Source organism: Macrobrachium nipponense, chromosome 4 (assembly GCF_015104395.2).
Source record: "Macrobrachium nipponense isolate FS-2020 chromosome 4, ASM1510439v2, whole genome shotgun sequence".
In the NCBI taxonomy this organism is placed as follows: Eukaryota; Metazoa; Arthropoda; class Malacostraca; order Decapoda; family Palaemonidae; genus Macrobrachium; species Macrobrachium nipponense.
The window spans coordinates 127,521,346-127,542,816 of record NC_061100.1 but is presented as its reverse complement, the minus strand read 5'-3'; the positions used below and the strand labels follow the sequence as shown (position 1 = coordinate 127,542,816).

The window sequence follows — 21,471 nt, the reverse complement described above, 5'->3', positions numbered from 1 at the left end:
CCAAGGGAATTAAAAGTGATGTAGAGGCTTCCGCAGAGGAAAAAGCCTTGTTAGATGTCGCGTGATTGGGCACATCGATACTTACAGAAGCTGTAAGCGAGGTTATGGCTAAATTTGGGGATAGTGTAGCTTTAAAAGGGGATAAGTTAGGGCTGACTAAGGTGAATCTAGAAAAAGGGACCATACCCATCTTTATTCCTGTGTACCATATACACTGCAAAATCACGGAACAGGTAGAGAAAGAGGTTAGTAAATGGAAAGAAGAAGGAATTATGAGACCAAGTGTGTCCCCGTACAACTTTCCCTTGTTGGCTGTGCCTAAGAAGGACGGTTTTGTCTGAGTATACGTGGACTCCGCAAATTAAATGAGAAAATCATTTCTGGAGCGTCGAATATATTCTTCAATAGACCTTATGCAGGGATTTTTGCAGGTTCCTATTGGTGTAGACAGCAGAGAATACACCGCATTCTCATCGCCCAAGGGGCATTTCGAGTTTGCGCGAATGCCTTTCGGTTTATTGGGTAGTCCTATGACTTTTATGAGGTTGGTGAACACAGTTTTGCACGGGATACAAGGCAAAAATGTCTTTGTGTACATGGAAGGCTATATTGATTGCAACAGACTCAATCGAAGTACTTAAGGAAACTAGTTCTTAGGAGACTTAGGTTAGCGGGGTTGAAAATTAAGTTAGAGCAGTGTGACTTCTTGAAGAAGCAAATTGCATACTTAGGTCATGTCATATCCAAAGAGGGAGTTAGAGTAAATGACGATAAAGTCAAAGCAATTGCAGACTTCCCTGTCCCTAAGACAAAGAAGCAAATTAGGTCATTCTTAGGAATGGCAGGGTTGTTTAGGAGGTATGTAAAAGGGGTTTTTATCATAGCAGCTCCTTTTTGAGGAGAACCGCAACAGGTAGCTTTTTAGAAAGTTAAGGATGCATTAATGAATCCCACAGTTCTGAAATTTCCAGATTTCAGCGAACCTTTCACACTAGTGACTGATGCCAGTCAGGAGGGTATAGGTGCTTGCCTTACGCAGAAATTTGAAGGGAAATTCCATCCAATAGGTTATTATAGCAGGAAATTCAAGACAAAGGATAGAAATGAAAGGTTAATGGCTACCGCAGATAAGGAAGCCTTTGCAGTAGTATCAAGCTTGCCTCATTTTAAAATGTTAATAGGGATTAAAGTGGAAGTTCTTAAAGACACAAGCCATTATTGGATCTTTTTAACAGGCCAGATCTGTCGCCCAAAACAGCTCGATGGTTCCTAACCATCAGAGATTTTGATGCAAAAATCAAATACATATAGGGCAGACAGAGTGTCGTAGAGGATGCTCTTAGTGGAAGTTTTATGATACGGAAGGATTTCAAGTTGGGGTGCTTACTAGTGATTCTATATTGTGGGATATCAGCTCATAGAGCAAAGGCAAGATGAGGATGAAATTTTGGCAGATGCAAAAGCGTTCCTCAGAGGTGAATTAGTCAGGAAAGGTTATAAATTGCCTTTTTCAGGTTTAGAATTGGAGGATAATCTGTTGGTCAAGAAAATTAAAGATAAATTAAGGACGAGTGAAAGTGAATGGGACACGGCACAGATCGTGATTCTGAAAGTCCAATTCCGGTGGTTTTAGATATAGCACATTGCAAGTTTGGTAGTCTACATTTGGGAGTGGAAAAGACATATATATATATATATATATATATATATATATATATATATATATATATATATATATATATATATATATGTATAATGATAATCTTAACATGTGAAAAAAATAGGAGACATTATGTAGGTCCTGACCTGTTTCGGCTTTCATTTCCAAGCCATTGACAAAGGACTGATACATAGTGTTAGAAATCACAATGCAAAAATAACACTGAGACGAACATACACAACCGTTTGAGACTACAGATCCACCGATGACGATGTCTAGGCGGGAGTGGCTTCAGAACTCATTTGGGCCATAAAATCTTCCTTTTTTCTTACATCTCTTCTGGTAATATTTTTCAGATAAACCTGTTATAGTAGATTCACATCAGCCGTGCATTTGATGTTTAAGCCAGTCCCTTACGACGATCCCGATTGGCTGTTGATAAGCCAATGAAAGGGCTGGAAACTCTCAGTCTCTCGAGTGTGTTCATATAGACAGGATGTATGTTCCACCTCTCCTGGGGGATGCTTTTGAAAGACGTATCTCTTAGGAGAGGTGGAATATACATCCTGCCTATGTGAACTTTCTCGAGAGACTGAGAGTTTCCAGCATTTTCACTGGCTTATCAACAGCCAATCAGGAGCGTCGTAGGGGACTGGCCTAGACATTAGATGCACCGGTGATGTGAATCTACTATAGTACGCATACTCGTAATTCTGAAGAGCACAATCCCGTCAGTTAATTTTTCTATTTCTTGGTCATTTCCTGTGGCCACATATTTTCTGTTATATGGGTACGGGGAATTACCGAAGAAATCTTGATGATAAACTTTCAGGAAAAACGAGATCTTTGAATAATGCTAGTCTTTCAAAATGATTCAGTTGTTTTTTTGCATTGTGTGTAATTTCAAAATTATTTCGATATTCTATTCGGTAATTCTATATAAGAGTTCCGACGGAGATATCGTTTATAACCAAATTTGTTGTTTGATGAATGTAGAAAGTTATGTATGTATATAATAATTGAGTGCAGGTAAGATAATCAGAGAAATTTACCGTCTTTTGTTTGTGTAGTACTAGACATGGCGCTTCGCGGAGCTTTTCTATAGAATTTCCACAAATGGACGCATTTAACTGACTTTGTCTTATCAATAGATTACAAGAATCACTTGTTTTTTTTATTACATTTCAGAGGTTGCGGAACCAAAGATGAGTAGCATCGAGAAAACGCCTTTGGAAGTGGCACAGATGGTGGAAGAAGCCGAGACCAGGATTCGCCAATATATTCTCCACACGCCTCTCGCTTACACTCCTCGTCTGTCCAAGGACAGTGGCGTCGAGGTATATCTTAAACTCGGTGAGTTTTTTTTTTTTTTTTATCTTTTGTGGACTTCTGCTTGGTGATGTGTTAGGTCTTTGGATACATGAATGTTCATAGTGCCTCTAACACTTGCTTAATTAAGCTCCTTTTGATGTTTTACTTCAAGAAAGTGGTAACGGATTGTGCATTTGTCTTATACGGTGGCTTTCCATTAAAATCTTAAAAGCATAAAAACAAAGGTTCAGATGTTAACATCAATATTCGTTTGTTTATATTTTACAATTCACAGTATTTGGTAAACCAAGATGTCAGTAAGGTCCCTCAGTGGTCTCGATAAAGCGCTATCTATTCATGATGGTTGACTGATGGCTGCTTTAGTATCACCTGTGAACTTATATGGAAGAAACCCAAACCATGGCCGTGTTGCTCAGCCATTAAAAATAAATATTGTACAAAAATTGCACCAATAATCATTCCTGCAGAACACATCGAACCAAGAATCATCACATGCCGAAGTCTTGCTAAACTTTCAGAGGGCATCTGGCCGAACTTTGTCCGACTCTTATTATGGTACTAGCAGAAGTCCACTGACTAACTCACAAGCATTTTTCACAGGGTCGTTATCATTGTATGGCCAATTGGACGCTGACTTGATCTGGTTATGGTGTATACTGCAAAATATTCTAAGAGGGCTCTAGGTAAAACCTTAATATCACCATGACTGATGAAGCAATGTTTTGCAAAGTGACTTCCTTTGTTTTTCTTGAGTACCCCCATTATGAGAGACATCAGTAACTTATGAAAAGAATGTTCTGTTCGTTTCTACTTTGCTCGAGCACTCAGTCACTTAACCATATCCATCCATAACACAGAACATTATTTTGTGGAATACATTAATTGGATCTTTGTGTGATGTTACAACAGTTAAAATGCGCTCACGCTCTAGAAGGTGAAATACCTCTTTACGTTATTGCCTCCGGAAATAATTACATAACTGAAACGAGTCGTGCGCTCTCGAACTGATCTTCACGTAAAAGACTGAAGGAGAAGGGAGGGGGTGGAGTCATTTACCTATAAAAAGGGAATATATACAAATTATATTCCCTTTTTATAGGTAAATGACTCCACAGTCATTTGCAAAATTGCCACACAGATCAGGAAGATCACAATTTTTATAACTGCTTGATCACTAATAAACTATCTGAATGATACACTGGGGAAGACTGTCCATGGCTCAAGAAGTCGACAGAACTTATTTACCCATGCTGCTGAACAATATTTCGAAAGGCACTGACAGAAATGACTGGCACTTTCGCCATTCCACCAACAGGATATAGGCAAAGTACGAAGAGTTATCCGTAAGTTTTCTTACTGGGCCAGGAGTAAAATGTCCTCCATATAGTCCGTATCACCAGTATCTCCTCATACCTACCAATGGCGCCATAAGAGTTCTCAAAGCAAATTACCAGAAATTTCCGGAGAACACCGACTATTTTCTGTTTTGTCCAGACACCAAGAGATTGAACACTAATAATACGTTGCAGCCCCCTGGAAGAACTAAAGAAAGATATCTTGAAAAGTACCTTCTTGTCAAATTGCAGTTTGTTCAAATAAAGGATTGAACAATCTCTAAATTAAGTCATAAAATAAACTCTATTAAGGCTGAAATTATCCTCAGAGCTAATCCGGTAGTCTTCTTTTCAGGGTGTCTTTCTTAATTTAACAACAATAATAATTAAAACATTTTCATTTGTAATAATAGGTGGATTTTGGCTACGTAACGACTCCATTATCGGTTTATTTATCGCTTATTCCAGCTTGTATTTCGTGATTCAAATGTCATAAATAAAAGGAAATAGCACAATGACACGGCAAAACCTTCCCCCAAGTGTTGTATCCAACCCATAACCCCGCTTATCGGTCCCCTAATGCCGTAGGAAAGAGTTGTAAGGCATAATTCCCTTAAGTGTTTTACCTCACCCAAAACCCCGCATTCCCATCGGTCCCCCTTACCGTAGGATAGAGTTCAAATAAATTACGGGTTAATTACAGAAAGCCGAAAAAATATTACTTTAAATTCTTGTTAAGGAGGTAAAACTGTATATAAAAAAAAAAAAAAAGTCAAATGCCATAGTCTAGCTCGCCTCGGAATAGTTATATAGATCTACCTTATTGTTTTTGTTGGGTACAGATATACAGATATATTTTTGTGATCCTATAAATTTTCTCATTATCGACACTTCCTTCTGTCTTATCTGCCTCATAAAATTCATGCGAGCGAGCTCTCTAACCAGGGTTTTCAACAGCAAAAAAAAAAAGAGGGTTAAGTGGCTTCCAATGTTTTTTTAAAATAGTTTCCTTTATTTTTTAATACAGAAAACGAACAATGGACGGGCTCCTTCAAAATAAGGGGGGCCTTTAATAAACTGAGTATCCTTAAGACTGAAGGTGTGTCGAAAATCTACACAGCAACCACAGGAAATCACGGGATGGCATCCGTAAGTGGTAATGAATGCAAAAACATAGGTCAAGACAAGCAATTTTACCATACATATTACATTGATATTGATACATTTTTAAATCAAAATTTGGCAAAGAGCCATTTGATTTTGATCTGATTCTTTCTCTATCTTCATTGAAGGGCGACCGATATGAACAATTTATTAATGACTTATTTCCATCGGCAAAGCTAAGAGGTTTGGAGCAAGATTATATAGAATTAATTTCGATCAAAATGTAATGCTATGTTGATAAGTTGCACGATCTCTGCAATTTTGTGCTGATTATGAATACGTCAATCTCCAAGTTTGATTGAACAGGTCTAGGTGATCAGTCTAACGCCTTTCTCCTGACTGTTATCCACACTAAAGGGATAAACGCACAAAAGATCCCATTTTTTTTCTTCCTTTTTTGCAGGCTCTGGGTTGCAAGACGCTGGGACTCGATGGAATAGTCGTTGTGCCAGTCAGTTCAGACAGTGAGAAGAAGGAAAAACTCTTGGTAAGATCGCGGTACATTTTAACGCTCCATCATCGAATACTTGACATCAATTCGTTTGGCCATAGCTTATTCTGTAAGAATTTTCTGTTGTTACGATCCTCAATCGGTGTACCATGTTAGGCTATTGGAACTTTTTTAATCTTGTAGAGAACTGTGTCTTAGGACCAGACACCTCTTTCTTTCCAGCTGTCCAAAGACACTTGTAAAATTGACTTTGTTTCATGTACTTTCCCTCAAGTGACCTCCATCCCACTCACAGGAAGCAGGTGTCAATTTATTACAACACGGCTGTGATTGCTTCGAAGCCGAAGAGCATGCACGCGGCTTGGCAGAGAGGGAGCGAGTGCCGTACCTATCTCCTTACAATGATTACCACGTTATTGCTGGACAGGTAATTAGCCGCGTGAAATGTTTGACATTATTTTCTGGTATAAAACTTCTTGTCAAAGGTTTCATCCAAAGAACTTAAAATGTTCGTAAATTTACACACACACACACACACACACACACACACACACATATATATATATATATATATATATATATATATATATATATATATATATATATATATATATGTGTGTGTGTGTGTGTGTGTGTGTGTGTGTGTGTGTGTGTGTGTGTGTGTGTAAAACTGAATCACGAAAGTTTGGAACGTGATGAATATATAAATAAAGGTAGAAGCCGGGTTGTATAAGTGACAGATAGGGATTGTAAAGGAAATAAGTACCTAGAACCAAACACACCTGGAGAATAAGTAACCTTCCCAAATGTAACGGGTACAATTAAGAGGTTTACAAAAAGATTAAGTCCAATTGCTCAGACACAGGGACAAGACAATTAAAGGATTAAACAGGGTAGCAACTGACCACATTCAAACCTTTGGTAAACAAAAACCTTCTTTTCTGCAAGATAAACTTATTCACAAAACATTTATTAAACATCCATATACAAAGAAAATATCTGTAAGGCAACTAATTTGTATTTAAATTAAGTCTGTGATTGTATCTTTGAGGTCATTCTTAAACATGTTACAAATACAAGGGTCTAAATGAAACAGGCCATGACTGATATTAAAATTACAATGGGAAGTAAGTTATATAATGGCAGATTCTAAATGGTTTTGTGATAAGACATCTTTTGATCTGGCAATTACTGAACTGTCAATCCAATTTATCTGGTGGTTGTTTTCACTTAAATGAATATTGCATACGATGTTTGCCCAGTTTTGACAGAATATTTATGCTGTTTGATTCTTACTTCTAAGCCCTTGCTAGATTGACCGACACAAAAGAAGGGGCAGTCCATATATGGAATTTTATATAGTATGTTGTTGCTTCCCCTGGGGCCATTGTTTATTAACATGTCTTTTAGTGTGTTATTATAGTAAAAAAACGAGGTTTCTTTCTCCGTGTTACTTACACTATAAAACTTTTTGTGGGCTTTATTATAGCAAATATTTAATATATATATGTGAAGGATAACATAAATCTGTCCCTATTTTTATGTAAACAATTTCTTGATCCAAATTTTGGGGACTGACAATGTGCAATGCTCGTAGAGACATAGAAGTAAAAATTGATGTTTCGATCTTAAGATGGTGGCCTGAATAAAAATGATTACCAGTTAAGTTGTTGGTTGGTTTCCTATAAATACTGAATTTACATTGAAATGGTTCTCCATGTATCAACACATCTAAGAAAGGGAGGCAATTGTCTTTTTCCAATTCTAAAGTAAACTTAATCGATGGCACCTGGTTATTTAATTTAGAGAGTAAATCATTTACATAAATATCAGCAGACAAAACAGCTAAAATATCATCAACATATCTATACCACTTTAAAGAATATAAATTATATTAGGTAAATAGCGTTTTTCAAAGAATTCCATTTACAGGTTTGAGAGAAGTGGTGATAAAGGGTTGCCAATTGCCATACCAAATATGTGTTGATAAAATTCACCATTGAATATAAACCTACAATCACAAATGCACAACTCAGTGAGTGAAATAATGTGACTTACAGGTAGAAGTAATTCATGCAGGGTTAGTTCGTTACTAAGATACCCTAAAATAGAATCTATAGGGACTTTAGTAAATAGAGAACATACATCAAAACTAACGAATCTATCAGTGGGGCAAAAAGTAATTTTGTTTAATCTATCAACTAAATCTAGATAATTATATATATGAGAATCTGAGATAGTTTACTTGGAACTCTCATGTATGTCAGTCTGCTAAGCAATACTCCATTGTTTCACTTTCCTTTGAGGCTTCTACCTTTATATATAGTATATATATATATATATATATATATATATATATATATATATATATATATATATATATATATATATATATATATGTGTGTATGTGTGTGTGTGTGTGTGTGTGTAATGATAAATACATCAATTACATTGTGGCGGGATCAGAAGCTTTAAAAATAAGCGGGCAAATCTCCCCTACATAAACCTAAACAATCCAGCTACCAAATTCACCCTCAGTCACACATTCCTCCGTACACTACAGAATACACACAGGACAATTGACCTACCCACACAAAGAACAAAAAAAAAAAAAAAAAAACACAAACACATGTACTGACCCAACTGCAGATACTCAGGGCTGTGCTGTCCGCTGGTCGAGGTCGCTGAGACACCACCAATAACTAAGAACCACAACCCAACAACCAAGGACCACAACCCCACAACTCAACAACAACACAACCACCAAAGACCACAACCCAACAACACAACACCCAATAAGCACAAACACACAACCAAAGAACACAACCACAACTCAGCAAACAACCAAGGAGCACAACCACAACCTAACAACAAACAAGGAATACAACCACAACAAAAGACCACTGCACAAACAATCACCAACACAAAAAACCAACAAAACACACACCCACTAACAACACCAAGAAATCACAGCAGCTCACCAACAACAACCCCCAACCATAACAACTCATATAATCCAACAGGAACTCGCATATAACTCAATAAAACCTCATAGCACAACAAATCTAACAATACAGGCACAACAACTCTTAAGCAACAATATCAAACTAAACAAAACAAACAACAAATCAATAACACAACTCTACTGACTTTCAATTCCTTCAAGACTGCTGCCGACACTACTATCACCAGCTCTCACCAAAGACTGACAAAAGACAACCCAGAACTCACCAACAGCCAATTCAGTCGTTAACTATCCACACAGCAATTACACCCTCTCTCTCTCTCACACACACACACACACACAGACGTTGTCAAATGGAACTCCACAACTCCTCCATAAAATGATAAAAGGAACTGTAATACATTCCTTAGAATAAAAGCATAACTCTGAATCAGGTCACAGGTCGCTGAGGAAATAATTGCCCTAAAATTTAATGTTCACAGGGTGCAAGCGAAGGCTAAGTATGCAAAACAACAAACATACAAACGAAAACCTCCTCCTGCTCTGGGAACCTAAAAAGAGGTGTTCGTTCGTACACACGAATCTTTTGCTAGGTTTGCTAATCTATTGCACTGTAAATCACTCTGGAAGAGATCACTTCTTCTTCGCCCTCTATCTATCTCAGATATCAAAGCTCTTCTGTGAAAAAGTCTATCTCAAGAATGTAAGTGCTAAGAGAATATATATATATTTTGGCTATTTCTGTGTTTCCACGACATCCTCCGAAACATACCAAGACTATGAAAGAGAATTAAGAATATATCCTTCCTACCTGCAGAGAGAGAGAGAGAGAGAGAGAGAGAAGAGAGAGAGAGAGAGAGAGAGAGAGAGATTTGTCAACGTCTCCCACACACAGCTGTTTGCATTAGCAAGTCATAAAGTACCAACTGAGAACTGTGTACGGCCACTTTAACACACAGGTGTGTCCAGTCCCTTATTATACACACACACACACACGTATCTTTTGCTAGGTTTGCTAATCTATTACACTGTAAATCACTCTGTAAGAGATCACTTCTTCTTCGCCCTCCATCTATCTCAGATATCAAAGCTCTTCTGTGAAAAAGTCTATCTCAAGAATGTAACTGCTAAGAGAATACATATATATTTTGGCTACTTTTGTGTTTCCACGACATCCTCCGAAACATACCAAGACTATGAAAGAGAATTAAGAATATATCCTTCCTACCTGCAGAGAGAGAGAGAGAGAGAGAGCAGAGAGAGAGAGAGAGACGAGAATGAGAGAGAGAGAGAGAGAGAGAGAGAGAGAGAGAGATTTGTCAAAGTCTCCCACAGCTGTTTGCATTAGCAAGCCATAAAATACCAACTGAGAACTGTCTACGGCCACTTTAACACACAGGTGTGTCCAGTCCCTTATTACACACACACACACACACACACACACACACACACACACACACACACATATATATATATTATATATATATAATATATATATATATATATATATATATATATATATAGGGAAATGACTTTTAAACACTGAACTGATGCAGAACATTATTTTGCACTGACATACTAGAGAAGCCTTGTAAAATCATAGTAGGGTTGAGGGACTATGGCAGAAAGACACGAAATCCAAGAAATAACCGAATAAGAGTGAAATCTTAATTGTGGGAGCCGATGATTACACGTTGGTTAAAGGAAGAAGGACAAGTTTCGTAAACAAGCTCCCAAAATATCTTTGAAAGCGCCTCTCATACATAAACGATTTTTTTTTTTATGAATAACAAAAGTCCAACTTGCTTATACACCTGTTACTTGTCCTTAATTATCAAGTGAAAAACGATAAATTTTATAAAATCCTATTATAAATAAAAAAAAACACGAAACAGAATGGGTAAATGTGCAGGATATATTCATTTTAATTCTGTAAGCTGGGTCATCTACGGCCAACAACGCAGGTAGAAAATAGTAGAACTATATATATATATATATATATATATATATATATATATATATATATATATATATATATATATATATATATATATATATATAACGTATTAAAAAGGAATGACTAAAGATTGAGGCCTCTTACAGACAACAACAAAATAAAACGTGAAGGGAACAATACGATATTTTGAAATGAAGTATTCCCTGTGGATGGAAACTTTGGGGCAATGTATAAGGTATAAAAACTGATAAAATTAATCTATGATAAATGGGCGTACAAGAAGTGAAGATTCGTTAGTTCGAATGGATTCCTATCCTCTCTTCAGGGAACGACTGGCATAGAACTCATAAAGGATCTCCCTGACGTAGATGCGGTTTTCGTGTCTGTTGGAGGCGGGAGTCTTATTGGAGGAATAGCTGCTTACTTGAAATGCAAGAGACCACAGTGTAAGGTCAGTCTGATTTTCTTCTCTCTGACTCTAATTACATACATAATTCCTTTTTCCATTCTTGCAATCAAATACCATCTACCAGTTATTTCATCAAGTAAATTCTGGTTGCACTGTCCTGAATTCTGGGTAATTCGGAGTCATAGACACTGAAGATTCAGCAGTGCTTCAGTAGAAAAGATACATCCACCACCTCAGGCCAAACGATAAACATATCCTGTCTGTCTCTTTCTCTCTCACTCTCACTCTCTCTTTCTCAGATTATCGGATGCTCGCCTAGAAACAACAAGGTGATGCACGAGTCGGTTAAAAACGGTCAAATCATTCAAGAAGAGAGTTACGACACCCTCTCCGATGGCACTGGTGGTGAGTATCTCTCTCGCGGTATTAATCATTAATTAACCCGGTATGTATCCCCTCCGAGGCGAAGTGCTAGTACTAAACATGGCTGAACCTCAATGGGAAGCTGTGTTTACTACTATAGTAGATTCACATCAACCGTGCATCTGGTTTCTAGGCCAGTCGCTTACGACGCTCCTGATTGGCTCTTGATAAGCCAATCACAGTGCTGGAAACTCTCAAGTCTCTCTCGAAAGTTCACATAGGCCTATGTGAACTCTCTCGAGAGAATGAGAGTTTCTAGCCCTGCGATTGGCTTATTAACAGCCAATCAGGAGCGTCGTAAGTGACTGGCCTAGACACCAGATACACGGTTGATGTGAATCTACTACAGCCCTTCGGGAATCAAAGATGTTCAAATTGTCGACCACACAATACAGAAATTGGTGTATATAATACTTTGCTCCCCGAGGGGCTAGCACTTACTAAACACGGTGTCACTGCCTTTGTTTACTCTGGACTTTGACAATGGTGGATACATAGTACCGGGTTAATAACGCTCTCTCTATCTCTCTCTCTCTCTCTCTCTCTCTTCTCACGCAAAATTTTGAGCGTCTGATAAAACAATCAACTAGACGTCCTGAAAGAACGTCTGTCGTCAACGCAATAACAGCTTCAGAGTGATAGCTGAACGGAAGGACCGTGTAAAGTGGCAGGTAATTTCACCTAATCGCGCCTCAACCAGTTGTTAGTTTCTCTCAAAAACTTCAAAATCTAATATACAGACTACATCAAAAACTTCAAAATCTAATATCCAGACTACATCAAAAACTTCAAAATCTAATATACAGACTACATCAAAAACTTCAAAATCTAATATACAGACTACAGTTGGTAAGCCTACTGACCCTAAAACATGACACTATTAACTCGTCTACTCTGGATCGTTAAAGGAAATAGTTCGATTGAACAACTCAACTTTAAGCTAAGGATATAGGTATATGTTTTTCTGTGGCATAACATACGAATTAATGGTCAAAAATAGTTTCCACGGTCTATGTGTAGAGGAAAACCTGGGGCACATTAAGACTTCCGGTTGTAGTTTGACCAGAAGGCCCTTAACTAACCTAATCTAACGTAACTTAATGTAAATAGCCTAGTATATCCATTTTTTGCATCTTTAGGGAATAAATGATAAACTAAATTACAATTAGTGACCGTAGCATGCCTAGGCTTCCCAATACAAAGGTACTACATCACTCAGGACAATGTGATACATTATTACCATTGCAAGAGGTGTGCTCTAATTTTTTTTTTAAATGTGATTACTTACCTTATTTACATATTTGCACCATAAACATCTGGAGTATCCTCTCAAGTGCATTTTCCTTTAGGCGCCAATAGTGCTAGCCTCCGACGCCAAATATCAATATGCTCAAAATTTATTCAGTGAAAGATTCACTGCCAGATCTGCAATTCTCGTTAACATTAACACGTGGCCTCCGAGGTCGAACTTGCTAGGCTACTGACTTGGAAGTTGCTTTTATCACCATAATCACCACTCCCTGATGCATATCTGAGATGTAAACTATCTACACACATTCCATTAATCATCACTTTATCACCTGCCTTTTATCTCAGAAAAGCTTGTCCTTATACGATAGTAATATAGTTAATAATTCACCAAGAGAAAAATGATGGCCGCAAGTTCGCAACCTACTTCTTTAAACATCTCAAATATTGCGCATGCGCACTATCAACTGACTTTTACTTGCTGGTTTTTTAGTTCTGACCATAGATATTAAAGCCTAGATGCCGCATCGGCCGGCCGGACATACGTCATTAGGTCCGCCATCTTGGCGCGGTAATTCAAACAATGCAGCAGGCTGCACTATATGACGTTTTTTCGCCACTATTCGCTTAATATTGCACGGATTTTCTTGTCTGGTGGCTCGTTACAAAGCTTACATAATTCCCTACAAGAATCTAATAAAATAAAGTTGTTCCTTATTGTTTGAAAGTTAACTTGCAATGACTTTGTTTTAGCAGGTAGGGGGAAGGGGGGCTAGTTGTACACAAATGTTAATATTTACCCATCACTATTGCTGTAAACAATAATTTGACATGCTGTGATAAGACAGATTACTAAAGTAGGCCCACAGCTATGGATCTGTGCAACTTAAGTAAAATCTTTGTCTCTCGAAGTGCTCTGTTAAAAAATCTCCCAATATAATTTTTGGCGCAGGCCTACTAGTTTAAGTCATAAAACTGTAGGGTTGAGCCTAAAATAAACTACAGTAGGCCCTAGAATAACTAGGATTTCTGTGTTATCTAGCCTTTGCATCTCTGCCTGCTCCTTTGAGCCTGGGGTGTGTGGGGGTTCTTCCAATTTTTTTGAACGGGATGCTCCTCAGTGAATTCTGACCTCTAGACCTGGCTTTGGAAAATTTAGGGGGGATCAAGAGACCTCGTCTAGTGGCAAAAGTGACCTATCTCTAGACCTAATTTTATATGGTGAAATAATTATATAGAACTTAAATTTTTCACAAAACTACCTTTAATTTGCTCAGACTAGGATATATCATTATGGCAAGCATTAACAGTTCAATATAGCTCATCTCTAGACCTGTGTTGTCAAGGACCCAAATTATTATGCCTTATTTGGGATAAGGGCCTGGGCCATCTCTATACTTCTACCCTTCCAGAAGGGGACACATCTCTAGACCAAAATTGCCAAAATGAGCCAATCCTGACGAGCAACCCTGTATACCCGGTCATAGTACACCCCCCCCCCCCCCCCACACCCCCGCCAACCGAGCCTTTTAGCCTAGGCCACAATCATAAGGCCAGTCTAATTTTTTTTCAGCTAACTGTTCATTGGTTTGGTCACACATGTAAATTTAAAGCTATGGGTGGCCTTATGGGTCATTAAGCCTATACTTTGAAGTAACAACTCTCAAAATATATTGCACAATGATTTATTTTCATGATATTTGTTCTTACATTGAATGTATATATAACATTTATTGTACATCTGTGCATTTATTTATAAATATTCCTAGCAGTTTAAACAAGTTTTTTTTTTTTTCATTGCTGTTTCCAACAGTTTAATGATACTACATTGTAATGATAATCTATATACATTGATATGAAATTAGCAGGCTATATCAAAACATCAACAAAAACTCATTATGTGCCTTGCTTGGCCATTTAGTTCTTATCACAAGGACCAGATTAACACTTTAATATTACATAGCTATAATGCAGTGAAAGAAATCTAGAAACATCAAATTAGTGTCCAACACACGATTTACCCTATTGACCTAATGGCCCATAAACAATATTGTTTTAACAATTTTTTTTTCGTAGGCTGTCTTATCACAGCATTTCAAATCATTGTTTACAGCAATAGTTATGGGTAAATATTAACATTTGTGTACAACTAGCCCCCTTCCCCCTACCTGCTAAAACAAAATAATTGCAAGTTAACTTTCAGACAATAAGGAACAACTTTATTTTATTAGATTCTTGTAGGGAATTATGTAAGCTTTGTAACGAGCCATCAGACAAGAAAATCCGTGCAATATTAAGCGAATAGTGGCAAAAAACGTCATAGACTGCAGCCTGCTGCATTGTTTGAATTACCGCGCCAAGATGGCGGGCCTGATGACGTGCCCCAGCCTATTCAGCTAGCGGCTGATGCGGCATCTAGGCTTTTATATCTGTGGTTCTGACGGCATCAATTTCAAACAACGCTTCTCAACCATAACGTACCGGTACCCGATCTAAAGATTCATATTCCATAACGATAAAGATACTTGAATTTGATGAGAAGTACAAATAATTTTATTGTTTTCGGAGAACCTCTTAGTTCGAAAGGCTGGTTCTTTGTTTAACAAATACAAACACAGATATCTGAAGTAGAGGGAGGTTATTTCATTTCATAGTTCATTTTGTGATTAATTTTAATTTGCATACTAATAAGCTTGTAGTAATGCAGAGAGATTCATATAACATGCGTATTTTGTCTTTCTTGATTTCGTGATTTTCTTCGATTTATCGTAATGTTTTTCTTCCTCTATTTTTGTCTTTCATTCCCGGTAATAAAACCCACCTCTTTAGCCTTCCCCATTTCTTCTTCTTTCTTATGAGTGGGATAAATTAGGGTTGTAGGCTGCCAACCTATCGCCCTCTGTCTTAGAAATACTTATGGTTCTTAGCGCTGATCAATTTCCTGAATTGCAGGAGGCATTGAACCTGGAACAGTAACTTTCCCGCTTTGCCGAGACCTGGTGGACGATTGGGTGCTTGTTGAAGAAGAAGAAATAGCAGACGCTATTTTCTACTGCCTTCAGGCACATAAGAAGGTAAATGCCTATTCGTAATTAAGTTAGTTTAGTCCAGGGGCGTCATTTGGGGGGCTGGGGGGCATCTACCACATCCCCCAAGATTCAAGTTGGCCACCTAAGCCTCAACTTGGCCCCCTTGCCCCTCAAGCCCCATGAAGTAACAGCATGTTTTCTTTTTAAATGTTTAATCATAAATATAAGACATTTCTCAGAAATATTGCGTTTCTTGATCCTTGTATGTCTACTATAATGGCTACCAGTGATGATGAGATATACAAATAGTAGTGAGAGCATGTAATTTTTGCCGAAATACCTTGTTTGTGTGGCTTCAAAAACCACATATAATAGCTCAAAAAAGAAAAAAAAAAGTTTGTTAGGCTAACTTCGCTTGCCGAACCGTCTCCCCCCACCCACCCAACAAAAGTCTGAAATGACGGCCCTGGTTTAGTCTTGTCTTAGACTTACACAATATTCTACAAAACGTAGATAAATGAACATTCTTCAAAACCTAATGTTCTCAATACAATTCACACGAAGAGTACTTGGTCATACAAATCATAATACCATTTGCTGCAATATATACCCATACATATTAGTCATATATATATATATATATATATATATATATATATATATATATATATATATCGAACTACAAATGTCCTTTAATATCTAATTCGCTCTACCTCTGAATTAATATAATTAGATATTAAAGGACATTTGTAGTTCGATATATGTATGAATCACGGGAATGTGATAGACATATATATATATATATATATATATATATATATATATATATATATATATATATACTACAAACTACCACATGTTTTTTGAGATTGCCAAGACCCCCAGAATTTAGATCTAAAATGAAAACCCTAAAAACTGAAAAAAAAAATTGTTCCATAAGTAAGCAGCTATTCTTAAATTCCCGATAAAATCACTTGCAACCTTCCAAGTCTTTAGGTTTTTTACGGAACATTCTGTTAGTTTGGGGTTGACGGTAATAATAAAAAGCTTTTAAAACTTCTAAATGTACACCTGACTCGTTTATTCTTGAAGTCTTTTAATATGTTGAGCGAAGAGGTTTAAAGCCAAATTTGTACTTCTTGTGCCTCACTCACAGTTTTGTAAGAATGCTATTTGTTGTCCATTGCTCCAGGTGATCGAAGGGGCAGCTGGGGTGCCACTTGCAGCTCTGAAAAAGGTCAGCGGCAACTTCAAAGGGAAGAGAGTGGCCGTGGTGCTCTGCGGTGCCAACATCAGCACGAGAAACTTACAGTTGATCCTGAATACCCATCCCTAAAAATCGCCTTGATGTCTGATGGTCATACTGGCTAAGGATTACAGTTGCCTGGACCCAAAAATCTGTAATAAGTTACAGCTTAAGACTTTTTATAATGAATCAAATTTGCCAGTTGTAGCAGTAATTGTACAATACATTGGGTAATGACAAAAGAAAATTAAAAGTAAAATTAAAAATACCTGAAAAAGTCAAATGTTAGTTAACGATTGGTAAACTGGTAAAACAGGAGAAAATGTAACACATTTCTTCAATGATATGTTATCGATAAAATAGTTTGATAGAAATGTCCGTAGCGCGGATTTAGAAATCTTTCATGGGGGCCACTTAGGATTTTACCATATATATATATATATATATATATATATATATTATATATATATATATGTATATTGTATGTACTGAATTACAAGGAGTTACAAGGATTAGGATGTCTCAAACTTATTAGTCCATCTGAGGAGACATCGTGTGCTCACTTATCTTTAGGAGCAGGTTTTACCATTCATTCACAGTGTTCTAATGATTTTGTCTAGCTTTCTTTTGAACTCTTCCACACTGCTGCTGTTAACAACTTCTCATGGCAGTTTATTCCATGTGTCACATATCTTGCTTGTGAAGAAGGTCCCACAATGCGATGTGTTGTATCGTTTTAGTTCTAGTTTCCATCCATTATTTCTTGCCTTGTTATCGTTTAATGTGAAGAGATTACTGTCTACTTTTGTTATGCCTTTCAGTATTTTGAATGTCTTCATTAGTCGTCCTCGCAATTGTCGTGTTTCTAGCTTATACATGTTCAGGCTCACTAGTCGTCTTTGGTGACCTATTTGCCTGATGGATGGAATTAACTTTGTGGCTCTTGCTTGTACCCCTTTTAGTCTATTTACGCATGTCCCTTTTTAGTGTTGGTGACCAAAACTGTACTTCATGTTCAAGATGTGGTCTAACTATTGATGAGTAGAGCTGCAGCACCGCCTCCTTATTTCTGTATCTGAACTGCCTCTTTACATATCCCATTAGTTTCTGTGCCTTCGTTTAAGCTTTTATGCATTGTCTTGTGGATTTTAAGTCCTTGGTAATAATAACTCCAGGTCCTCTTCTCGTTCTACACTATTTATGTCATTCCCAAGCAGCACGTAGTTGGCATGCGAGTTGTTTTTCCTATTTGAAACACTATACATTTATCCAGGTTAAAAGGCATTTGCCATGTTTTTGACCACTCCTATTTTCCATAGATCATTTCTTAAACTTTCTACTGTATCTTGGTCTGCTACATTTACACCTAGTTTGGTGTCAGTTGCAAATTTGGCTATCTTGCTAGTGAAAACTACAATTTGACCATTCTGATTCTTCACCATTTATTACGACTCTGTTTTGTATTAGTTAGCCATTCTTCGATCCAGTCTGCTATTTCCTCTACAATTCCTAAACCTCTAACTTTTGTCATTAGTTTCTCGTGTAATACTTTGTCAAAGGCCTTTTGGAAATCTAAGTAGAGCATATCTATTGCTCTACTACTGTCATAAATACAAGCATGTTATGAAAAACTCCAAGAGGTTTGATAGGCAGGATCTGTTTTGTTTGAAACCGTGTTGGCTGTTTAACAATAAGTTGTTTCTATCAACGTGTGTGTTGTGTGTGTGTGTGAGAGAGAGAGAGAGAGATTATAATTCTGAAGATTGTTACGTTGTTTCCAACACGTGTAGCTTACAAAGAAGTAGCAAGTGAAGTTTCTTTGGCAAATATGAGCATTGAATGCATGCATAAAGAAAAATATAATTTTTTCAGTGTTTCTATCATTATTTTACGTTTGTGCAATGGGTACACATTATCAAAATCTAATTATATCTTTGAGATTTACACATCAATCTATCCGCCACTGCACGGTAGGATGCTACTAATTTGTTAAGCAAAGCAGTTTGCATTAGAGCACAAAATTTGGCCCGTGACGTTAGAATAGTTTTTCAGCCAATTAGTTTGGGTACCTTTTACCGTTTAATTATTTCACTGTTATCAAAAGTAAATACTAAATACAGCCTATTTACTCATTTTTGCCATAATTATAAAGCAATAGAATTGGATTTGTTTGTAAGGCGCTAATTTTTGGTGGAAAAATATCTGGGAAGAGTCGTGGGTGAAGTAGTTTTCAAACTGCAAGCCTTATTTCAACTTGTAACTGTGGGCTGAGTTCTTCTTTTTTGCTTTGGGTGTTGCTTGTTTGTTGGGATTTTTGCAAAAAAGCATTCAAGTACTTTAATCTGTATATACCTGAAATAAAGGAAAGCCAGATAAAACTTCTCATGTAAATTTTATTCCCTTCCTGAATGATCAGTGATCTCTGTGTATATAAATAACTGATTTTCTTTTACAAAAGCAAAATGATAGCAGTCATTTCTTTCCATCCTAAGGTTTAGGCTTTGGAACTATACTTAGAATTGTCAAATAAGGAGTGCTATAAAGAAATCTTGACTTTGAATATGAACGATAAAAGCACAAGCAGAATCAGTAGGAATAGGCCTAGCACTTATTATGTTAAGATTAATTACATTCTCAAAGGTTACTTTTTCCCTGCCGTGATGGTTCTATAACTTTGCCATAGAGAAATTATTTTCAGACATTCGAAACTATATAAAACGATATAGCACCTTACCAAATGAATAATTCGTGGATACAGGTCTAGGATACCAAATTTCACTTTCTTGCTGTTACCAACCGATGAGACGCTGAGCGAGCATCTGCCTCCCGCTACCAGCCAATCAGAGGCCGCCAAACAAACGTCTCGTAGGCGCAAGAATCTACCTTAAATGAATCGACTTATTAGTAAGCCTTTCGGTAACGGACAAACTCGTGATGTGACATATACGAGTCGCCATTACATTTCTTTGTCACAATATGCTAGAAGTATGACATGTTGACACAGAAAGGATTTGCTATAAATAAAAAAGCAACTATTTTTACTTAGAATCGAATAAAAGGAGTTGTTTTCTATGTTTTGTGTGAGGTTTCGAAATTTCGTTGAGAAACCACATATGGTGATGTGCATTTTGTTGAACTCTAACACTAATTTTGATGTCTAAAACTGAATAAATGATGGCGTAGACAGTATCCTATAAGCCTACACACTGCAGACTATTCTTAACAACAGACAGAAGACAGCAGGTGTCCTCATGCATCAGAATAACATGCTCAAAAGACGAGACTGGTTGACGCATCTAGTGTAATACCTAGGCCTACGTACTACTAAGCATTTGTAATAACGGTTAAGATCGCTCTTACTTTATATCACGTGGCATGCACAATATTAATGATGTTCTGATACCAAAATTGAATTGCCACTACATTTATATGCTACGATGACATGCTTATATATGAGACATGTTAATGAGAGAAATTTAAGCGGCTCTACTGCTAATCTGGCTAGCATGAAATTAAGGATAAATGAATTCCTTTATGCTTCGTATACCTGTGAAATGTTATCCTATTTTCTATTGAAGAATTCTTTTTTCTCAATTTGGCAGACTTCTTAGCATGCCGTAAGTAAGGCTCTTCAGCGCCGCCGTTATAACATATTTTGCAATGAACCTTTCTGTCCTGCCTTCCACCGGATACCGTTCCTAAAGCCCAGCTCCCCTTTCGCCATTCCTTCCTATGTCTTTGGACACGGTAACCTTTTTCAGTTGCTTACTTTAGGCATAATTACGGAAATCCCAAAGCATCGTATATGTGATTAATAGTAAAGCTCTTCTCACAATCATCTTAATCAAGAACTGGCTACCCCCAAGCTAAACTGCGTTTCAAAGTCTGAACCCGAAACACGATGATGTCCCTGGGATTAGAAAAATACCGAGTTTTCAACATTACCATTATGTTGGGCTGTTTAATATTTTTCACCGATACTATTCATATTAATATTATTTCTATTTGTTTTATCTGGAATATTAAGGTGGAAACATTTATAGGAGAAATTCCTCTACACCCCAATACCCCTTACGGACAACATATTCCCCCTACCGAAGGGGAATCCCCCTACGTGTTACATCACAGCCGTGATGCAAGAGTTCGTTGATCCTCAATAACAGAATCCATGTCTATAAATGAACAGTTATTATCTTATCATTAGGTATCTTATCGTAAGGTAAGGGAGCAATGATGAAGAGAAAGATAAAAAG

At 37.1% G+C, this 21,471-nt stretch overlaps 1 protein-coding gene across 4 annotated transcripts in view; it reads left to right on the top strand.

Moving 5' to 3' along the window:
• LOC135211162 (L-threonine ammonia-lyase-like) overlaps positions 1-19,600 on the top strand; it is a 32,532-nt gene extending 12,932 nt beyond the window's left edge. For all 4 annotated transcript variants that reach the window (XM_064244349.1, XM_064244345.1, XM_064244346.1 and 1 more), the window contains exons 2-9: positions 2,849-3,013; positions 5,354-5,475; positions 5,894-5,977; positions 6,237-6,368; positions 11,189-11,314; positions 11,572-11,677; positions 15,896-16,017; positions 17,165-19,600. In XM_064244349.1, coding sequence (XP_064100419.1) covers positions 2,866-3,013; positions 5,354-5,475; positions 5,894-5,977; positions 6,237-6,368; positions 11,189-11,314; positions 11,572-11,677; positions 15,896-16,017; positions 17,165-17,308 — 984 coding nt within the window. In that variant the 5' untranslated portion in view covers positions 2,849-2,865 and the 3' untranslated portion in view covers positions 17,309-19,600. The remainder of the gene's footprint in view (positions 1-2,848; positions 3,014-5,353; positions 5,476-5,893; positions 5,978-6,236; positions 6,369-11,188; positions 11,315-11,571; positions 11,678-15,895; positions 16,018-17,164) is intronic.
• The last annotated feature ends 1,871 nt before the right edge of the window (positions 19,601-21,471 follow it).